General features: G+C 44.6%; 1 protein-coding gene across 1 annotated transcript in view; it reads right to left on the bottom strand.

Moving 5' to 3' along the window:
* Positions 1-2,097: 2,097 nt before the first annotated feature.
* Positions 2,098-9,578, bottom strand: part of LGR6 (leucine rich repeat containing G protein-coupled receptor 6) — a 153,937-nt gene continuing 146,456 nt past the window's right edge. The window contains exons 15-16 of the mRNA XM_082227417.1: positions 6,598-6,678; positions 2,098-5,789 (exon numbers count right to left, since the gene is read on the bottom strand). Of these exons, the coding sequence (XP_082083543.1) occupies positions 4,540-5,789; positions 6,598-6,678 (1,331 nt within the window). The 3' untranslated portion in view covers positions 2,098-4,539. The remainder of the gene's footprint in view (positions 5,790-6,597; positions 6,679-9,578) is intronic.

Raw genomic sequence — 9,578 nt, 5'->3', positions numbered from 1 at the left:
TATATTGCCTATATGTCAATATTTGGGGTTTTCTTCCCCCAAAGTAATCCTCCTAGTGAGCAAACTGCCAAAACACTGGTAGAGAGGAAAACAATATTAGGCCATTTGAATGTATGGGAAACAGAGGTAATAAATTATTTTGGGTCACGATGGGGGTGTTAGAACATGGGAACACAAGACAAACCTGGATCAGACCAATGGCTCACCTAGTCCAGAATTCAGTTCCCCCAGTGGACAGTCAGATGCCTGCAGAAGCCTGCAAGCAGGACCTGAGCACAGCAACTGGGATTAAATTGTTAACTGGAATTAAAATTATTTTAGTGTAATCAGTTTTGCTGGGAATCTTCTACATTAAAGTATGTGTATATGCGTGTGCATGTATATACAAGCACACACAAATAGATACACAGGCAGCTCCTGATTTACGTGCATCTGATTGATGTGTGATCATGCACACATTGTGGCAACCCAGACGGGCTTATGCATGCTCTGCCATAGCACGTGATGACCCAGAACGTAGCCCCTACGGAAATCAGGGGTTGCCTGTATATCACAAAATAGAATTCCAAAATTTATGTACAGGTGGCACAGTCTAAGATTTTAACACTCCAAAGAGACACTGAAGCAGATTTTTTTAAAAAAGCCTCTTTGCACAATAAACATATATCATTCATTCGGTATTCAGGGCAGCTGAAACAAAGCATTTATCACAGTTCAAAGTGAGGGTAGGGCAGGTTTAAATGAAAACCCCTTGTAATTTGCATCATTTTCCTAACACAATTTTAGAGAGTAGGCGATTGCATCATATAATCAAAACTTAAGCTCAGAGAGGTGCATTTGCAAGAAAACATTCTCTATTGCAGTGCTATGATGGGAAGGAGAGGGAATACTGTCCCTTGCACAGTTCCCTGAGTTTCTTCCTCCACTGCCACATACGCCACATCGTAGTGCTGAGATGCGGTAGATGAGAAACACTGTCTCTGGGAAAGAATCTCAGTTTTCATGATTAAAAAACTTTAATCCCTTTTCTCATGCTTTCATATGAAGAGGCTGTGAAACAATGCATCATGCCTAAATAGGGTATGTGTGTCAAGGTGTGTGTTCCACGCGAATAACTTTACTTTCTCAGACTTTGTGTCCCTACCTGACTGTTGCCCCAGCTGTGTCTCTTGCATCAATTTTTTTTGTTCAATTGTGTTTTTTTAAAATAACAAAGTCAAATCTGACAAAATCCCAATTTAGCAACCAAACTTTCAGACCAAGCATACAACTGTATACACATCTAAATTTCCACAACGTGTTCCAAATACAGAATTTGAGACCATCTGGACTGGTATAGAATTGTGGAGGTTCTCAGTATTTCATTATACTGTGTGTGTTTTTTCAAGTGACTATGCTATTACTAAGATTTTTCAAAAATTGAAGGAACTCTGAAGAGCTTAGTTCACATTCCAATCCTTGTGGGTTAGCCAGCTATATTAATCTGCCTTAAAAACAACAACTTTGATGTACCGTTTTGTTCTTCAGCTATCTGAAGTCACAGGCTATCAAAATTGTGTATAAGCCTTCTTTAAAGCCGACTGTCACTGAAGTGGGAGTGTTCATTCATTCATCTCCTTGGGCTTTCCTATAAAGGCATGAAATGCAAGACCGAGATAAGATTTGGGGGTGGGGAGGGGTTTTCTTGAAGAGTTGATATAATGCTCCAGCAGCTAGTTTGTCTTTGGTGCTGTCAAGTCAGACTCCGTTATTAAAAGAGAGGCTTTCACTTTCTGTCTGAGATTATGTCTGTCTTGTCCCCCCCCCCATATTTCCCAAACCACACTTGCTGTGATGTTAAATATTGCTGGTACTTCCTAGCATACACACTGGAGCTTGTTCGCCTTCATGCATGTCACTAGAGAACTCTTAAACCTGATGACTGGCAACTGAACACATGAACCAACTCAGCTGGAAAACATTGAGTTTATATCTGTGGCGATACATCCGTGATAAGATTATGCCTAGACACAAGCTGTCACAAGGAATGAGCATGTAGGAACAAGCCTGTGGGTTTGTGGTTCCCCAACTAAATCATAGAAACAAAATAAAGCATGGTTTTCAAATTAACAATTTTTTAATTTTCTACAAGGTCTTCCAGAGTGCTTTACACATCAATATACAAAAAAAAAAAAAAGATGACACAAGGTCAAAAAGAGAGGGCAAATGGCTATATAGCTCTCTATATAAATATACACATAATATACAAACACGCTCATGCTAGCATCGTATGCCATCATATATGGCAATGTGTATATACAGACAATAACAAACATGGTGTGTAAAGGCATTTAAATTGATACTTCCTGTGGTTGATTTTGGACGTATTGATGCTACAAGTTGTAGGAATTTTGCATTTTCTAAAAGTTGACTGAGCTGCGCTCAAACTTACAGCCCCAAGGAGGACAATTCTTTCCAGGTATGGATGGCTAATACTAATTCTAGTTCTGGAGAAGCTGAGCAGCAAAAGGACTTACCCCTATATGTGTTACATCTTTTTCTCTAGGCCATAATGAATCATCCCAAGACATTTAAGCCAGCTTCCATTCATACACTGTATTGAAGTAAGCCAAAGTAGCAAGTGGGGACTTCAAGAGTTCTGGAGTTCTACCCAACCAGAACACTGTAGTAACCAAAATTATTCCAGCAGAATCATCCTTAAGGGGATTGAAGGAAAAGGCACCTGGTGTGTTTGTAACATTTTTCCACATCCTTCTCTGTGTTTCATTCTACATTTCTCTCCTGAAAATATTAAGAACTTTCCTAAAAGCAGAACTACATATGTAGTCTAGACTATATGCTTGATAGTGTGCTCTGCAAGGTATTAAAATGTTAGCAATAAAATCCCCTACGACAGGAATTTTTTCCTACCTCCCTTGACAAGTTATTAATCGATAACTATGCCTTCTCAGAAAAAAAGAGAAAAAAAACCAGCCTGGAAATTAACCTGGACAATTCCAGCAAGCTGTAGTTGTTAAACAGTTGGGATAATTTCTGTATCTTGCTCTTTCTAGAAGCATCCATCAAGATCCATCAAGCAGCAAGTTACATCTTAACCTAGTGGCTTCAATTAAGGTTCGTTCCTGTGCCAATCAAGATTTAGTCCTGTGTCACTGTTTCCCATCTGTCAGTAGGACTATAGTTCTTACTGAGAGCATAGGTACTTTTAGGTGGAAAAGCAAGAGATGTGAGTTTGCTTTCATGATTTCTATATGCAAGTTGCAAAGAAGACGAGAGGATAATTGAAGGCTGAATTGCAGAACCGGAGCAATGCAACTGGATTGTGGAATCTGTAAATGGTTGGGCTTTAGCTGCAATTGCCCTTTGTCAGGCTTGGCTTAGAGGGCAAGAAGACTTTTTTATGTTGGGGATTTCTGGGTTATGGTGAATATATCTGGGCTTTAAATTTCTTCTCTTCAGTCTTTCACTGTACTCAAGTCTTCTTCCTTGCAACACCAGCAGTTTTTTTTAAAAAATGAGGGGGTGCTACAAGGTAGAATATCAATCCATTATGTGCTCATTGGGATGAGTTTACATGAGTTCCAAAAGATTATGGAAACACACCAAATTCATTACACTGCATTTTAGCTCATGTTCTGCATTTATGGGCTTCAGTGACACCAGGAACAAGCAGGTCATTCTACCCTAAATGGTGAACCTAAAATATGGCATGGTTTGGCTCTTGACATGGCACAACCTTGGTGAGATCTAATCCTGACTTTGTCACTGCCCTGGGATTCTCACTTCATTTTTAGGTGCCTTAGAAGTAAATTTTAGACACCTGCAGCCTGGATAGGTGCATCATTGCTAAAAAAGAGAGACCAGGATTAATGAAACTGAAGCATCCCAAGTTAAAGAATAGTATGTTACCTGCAGCTCCTCTTCTCCATTTGTAGAACAGAACTGATGGCACACCTCATTACAGAGAATGAAGAGGAAAGACTGCGGTGCAATTCATATGTTCAGTTGGTGTTGCGCCATCTACCCTGGCAGACATTGTCATGTCTATACAGCAGCTCAGTCACTGCCTTATTTGTCATCTGTTATCGTTCTAAGGCAAGGTTAATTGGGGATAGCACTCTGTTGCCTGCTCCACATAATTTATGAGGAGCAGGACCAGATGTATCCTGGGAAGCTGGGAAGCTGCATCATAGTTGGTTAGCTGTTTCTCGTTTTGCTACATTTTGGTTTGCTGTTGTGTGTCAGAAGATTTTAACTCAATGGTCCCCTGGTCGTCGTCTCCCCTTGAAGGACCCACACTACCTTACACACTGGTGTGGCAAGAGAGCAGAAGACAATGCTCCAGTAAGCTAGGATACATGGAGTTGGCAGCACCTTGCAGGCTCTCAAGGCCTCCCCCCCACCCAGAAGAAGCAATAAACTGTGCCACCCTTTCCCCAGAACAGCCATTGTCCAAAGCTGTTGGTGGCTACAGGTGGGCTCTTGCGTAGGCTTTTCACAGAGTGAATGTGTACCAGGTCTGGGAGGTTGAACGACTGTTTATAAGTGAGACGTGAAGGCTGGTGCAGGCGGTGTGGAAAACAAGGCAATCCTAAGGCTGCTCCTTGCCGGGTCTCTGCTTTCCGATGCGATGAGCAACTCATCATCAGCAAGGTAGGACAGGTGAGTGGAAAAGCCACTGTCGTGTCCTCCGGCACCTGCCTTTTGCTGGCGTGGGATGAGAGTCACTGATGGGTAGCTGTAGGCATCTAGTACCGACGAGCACCTAGGAGGCACTCTGAAGATGTCTGGTGCCTCAAATATATGATCCATGTCAGAGAAAGCAACCAGGGCCTGGGTAGAGTCATACGAGCTCTTCTCTGGGTCCTCTGACACGTAGGACTGGGCGCAGCTCTCCCGGGCCTGGCTCTTCTGCCTCAGGAGCCGTAGGTCATCTCTGAAGTGTGGGTTAAACAGCAGGTAGAGCAGGGGGTTCAGGCAGGCTGGCAGAGGAAGCACCACCAGCAGCACAGACTTGATGACTTCGGGGGTAATGAGGAAGAGGCTGAGCATGGAAGAGAAGGTCAGGAAGGCCACGGGGCAATAGAGAAGGCAGTTGGTGAAAATGAGCCAAGCCACATGCTTGATCATAGCACAGTCCCAGACAGAGTCAAACTCTCCTTTCAGCAGGTTGCAATAGAGGCGGATGTATGTTCCAGTGATAATGAGAAAGCAGAGGGTGTTGACCAGCACCAGGGCCACCATGAACCCCAGCATGGAAGGCTTCCCATCCAGGAGTGGGTAGGGTAGGCAGAGGGGGGATGCCCCGTACTCCCCAACAGAGAAGAGCGGCAGTGCTGCAGCCACTGAAGACAGCCCCAGGCAACTCAGCGCACCTGCCTTGACGGTGCCGAAAGACGGCACCTTCCCGTAGGTCCGCATGCATGACACCGAGAGACTGCACTGCACGGCGGCCAGAGTCAGCAGAAGGATGGAAGCCTCCGAAGCAAACACCGACAGGAAGCCCGTCACCTGGCACCCTGCGCCCGTCTCCCACCGGGCCCCGTATTTCGCAAAGTGACCAAAGGTGATGGCGTCCACGAAGGCCAGGATGGCGCAGTACGTGCCCGTCAGCATGTTGGCTCCAGCAATGGCGCCAATGACAAACTTGACGGGGGACAGATAGCTGGGCGAAGCAAAGACAACCGCCATGACCAGCCCATTGCACAGCATGGAGACCAGCGTGATCAGCCAGACACCCAGGCGGATGACCCAGCTCTCAAACAGGTGGTCGCAGGGCTTGAAGGGGCCTGGAAGAAAAGAAGGAAGGGGCCACATTACAAACTGGATGCGGCAGCAGAGCAGCTGGCACAAGGCACTGCTGAGTACAGGATTGTGGCTCTGTAGTACAGCATCCGCTTTGCATGCAGAAGGTCCCAAGTTCAATCCCTGATATCTCCTGTTAACGTAGGAACTACTGAGCTAGGTGGACTATTGGTTTGACTCTGTATAAGGCAGCTTCTTAGGACATTTGACCATTTTGCTCCACTTATATCTGAGGAAGCAACAGGCACTTACTGAACAAGCAAGCAGAGGCTGAGGGACATCATGGCTGCAATTTAAGGAGGCTCAATGCAGAAGGCAGGTCTTGTACATGCAGCTCTACAGCTTTAAAACCAGTTGCCGCAACCAGGATTTTGGAGCAGAATGTTCACAGAACAAAACGCTTCTTTTTCATTCTGATTCCGCTTATGGAGCTGGTGGGGTGGGGCAAAGAGCTAGATGGGGCACGGAAGACTGCCCCAGGCTACAACAATCCTGCTCACCCCCTCCTGAGATTTCACAAACATTGACATTCACTTTCTTTGTGGCATTAAAGACTAGAAAAATAGCTTTTCAAAAAGGGGGATTACAAATTTGCTGAATTCTTCACCCACTCCCAATTCCGGGCTTGCATAATTCAACCACAAAAGAACACAATTCTGAATGGAGCGATGTATGTAACACTCATCTGTTGCCACCACAGAAATAGTATTTGCTGGCTTCCCTTGGAACACGTATAGCAACCATCCTTTTATTTAAAAGATTTAAGCGCTGTGCTTCACGACTCCTTCTTACCAGGGCTTGGGGTACACTGGATGTTGGGGTGCAGCTTTGAATCCTCAAGTTCCAGCTGGAAATCATCCATATCCAGGTCATCTGGAAAGTCATACAGAAAGAAAGACCAACATCACAGGGGTGTTAATGCTTAGCTTTGCATTGTGAGCCAGACCTGTAGCTTGTTTTCGTAAAGTCACGGCTGTTAAAATGGAAAGAGAGCCATCTTTGTTATACATTCCTATGTTTCTTAATCTCATAACTGGAACAATAAACCTCAGGAACATGATGGTTTATGACTTACACGACGAGGAGGAAAAAGGTGGGGTAAATAACAACAACAACAACAACATCCTATTAAAAACCAAAAAGTCAGCCCTTAATTTTGAGCCGCCTCAATCAGGTAAATGGCCGATCAAGTCCAGCATCCTGTTCTCATGGTGGCCAACAAGATGTTGGGTAAAGATTCCTGCACTGCCGGGGGGTTGGACTAGATGACCCTCATGGTCCCTTCCAACTCTACAGTTCTGTGATTTTATGTAGGAAACCCACAAGCAGGACGCAAGCACAAGAACACACTCACTCCCTATTATCCATAGGGTAGGGCAGAAACACGACTTACACCCGGAGAAAACTGAATTTGAAATGTTAAAAATGGGGGGGGGGATTCCGCAAAGTTTATCAAATGTTACTAAAGAAGCCTTTTCAAGGAAGGCAGGTCTATTTGGAGAACTGAAACCAAGTATGTAACACAGGTCTGGATGAGGTGTGAGGGTTTTTTTGTTTTTTTAAAGTGAGGAATTAACTTTTTTGGTGGCTGCACGTTATAAAGGCAACTGTGTTGGACGGCCATGCAATGGCATCAGATACAGTCAAAGAGTAGAAGGGCAGGACAGTACATGTTGGTTCTGTAAAGAGAGAAAAAGGGAGTTCTAGCATATGTAGTGGAAATTCCCAAAAGCAGAACAGGAAAAGTTTGGTCTATGGAGGCTGGTGTCATTAACAAACATTTCCCAAAGTTTCCTTTAACAGGTCTACTGAATTCTGTGAAGCACAGCGTTCCAGAAAAATGTCAGGCACAAATACTACATATACTTACTTTGGCCAGAATTTTATTTGCTAGACTTCTGAAGGAAAGCCAAAAGCCAGGTCGATTACGGTTATAGGAGCAATTAGCAGTTATTAAATTAACAGTGACGATGAAAAATCATGAGAACTCTAAAGAGGATTTGAGTAGTCCTAACCCAGTGGTCCATCCCGTTAAGAGACACAGAAATAAATATTTTTATATAGATAAATAAGTTTCAGGAATGGGAATTGATTGCACACTGTTACAAAATACAAATTTGTATTTCTGATAAGGTAATGTGTTTTGCTCTTTTCTATAATAAGCATCATGGGGTACTGTCGTTATATGTGATTTTATAATTTACTGTGGTTTCAGATTTCTTTATTTTTTTAAAAAAAATATCTACCAAAATGGTTGTACTTTGCTGAGCATTAAAGGGAATTTTCCACAGCTTAAATACGAAAGTCTGTTATCTCAGCAAGAGCATAGGTATGCTGCCTCCTCTAAGACTTCTAGGAGCCAACTGAAATGTCCGGGTTTTGCCTAGTGCCTGATATGAACTGTCCTGGACCCTGCAGTCATTATCTGAAGCCTTTCCTCATGTGTTTCTTACATGAGAGGTCCAGAGGGTGGCAACACAAGAACAGGCCTTTTCTGGGGTGGCTCCCCCTTTCTGGAATGCCCTCCCCAGGGCAAAAACGTTTCTCTTTCACCAGGCTGATTAACATTCTATGTCCTTTTAAATGTGTTTGTGGGAGGGGATAATTGGTTGGTTTTTATTCTTGTTTTTATTATATTTTTGTGTTCTCATTTTGTATTTCTATGTTGTGAACCACCCTGTGATCTTTGGATGAAGGGCAGAATACAAATTTAAATTATCATCATTATCATCAAAAAATATCTCCAAGGCCACATCCCCATCCCAGCCATGCCTCTCACTGATTTTGCTTTGTACCGTCCTTGGGTACTTTTGCCTGGCTGCAAAGTGTCCTTTCGCTCTGGTAATGTCTTTTGCTTGCCTGGCTGAAAAAGTTTCCCCACTCCGTTGCTCTGTTGGCTATTAAGGTGTTTAGCTCTGTTTTGCAGATTTCTTTTTGTGTGTAACACAATCTCTTTCTTTAAATTCTCCAGGCCTTTGGATATTGTCAGGGAACTGCCATCGGAGCAACAGGTGGTGGAGGGGCTCAGGGAGGAAGGAAGAGACTCAACAGCTGAAGCAGGAACCAGCAGGGGGAGGAGTGGATCTCTGAGGGAATGCGAGCAGGAGGGAGGGCTCAGAGACGCTTCCAGCGAGAACAGTGGGGAGGTATCTGAGGCTCCCATAGGGAGACCCACGCCTCGCCGGAAACTGTCACGCCGTGAGTCCAGAAGGCGGGTTTCCGTTAAGGAGCTCTTATGCTGGAAACGATTCCGAAAACAACCACTGTCGGAATCTACGAGTGACTAGGGCAGACATGTTTGAGGAGCTCGGTCACACACAGAGGTTTGTGGAGTGGCACAAACTCTGAGGGAGCACGATTTTACGCACAAGCAGCTAATCATCCCATCACAGCATTCCGACAGTCTCTGTACGCTGCCTGTGCAGGAGAAGGCATCATGAGCGACCCAGCCGGAACCGAAGGAGCAGGGGTGGGAGCTGGTCCAAGCTTGGAAGAAAGATACCGAGCGTTGGAAATCCAACTTGCGCTGCAGACGGCGAGGCTTGAGGAGAGAAGGGCTCAGGATGCAGACAAGAAGGGGAGAGCCACCCAGTTCACCAGAAAGGTACCAGGATTGGTGCAGAAGTTTGGGGGGGACCCCAAGGACTACCATGCCTTTAGGACAGAGATGCAATATGCCCTTAATGTGCAGTTTGATGAGTTCCCTGATGAGGAATCGCGAGTTGCTTTCGTGATTGGGCATCTTGAGAGGGGGGCGAGGGACTGGGTTAGAC

The sequence above is a fragment of the Podarcis vaucheri genome, assembly GCF_965113315.1.
Source record: "Podarcis vaucheri genome assembly, chromosome: 6".
NCBI lineage: Eukaryota > Metazoa > Chordata > Lepidosauria > Squamata > Lacertidae > Podarcis > Podarcis vaucheri.
Note: the sequence above shows the minus strand (reverse complement) of the source record. Positions and strands in the feature narration are given on the sequence as shown.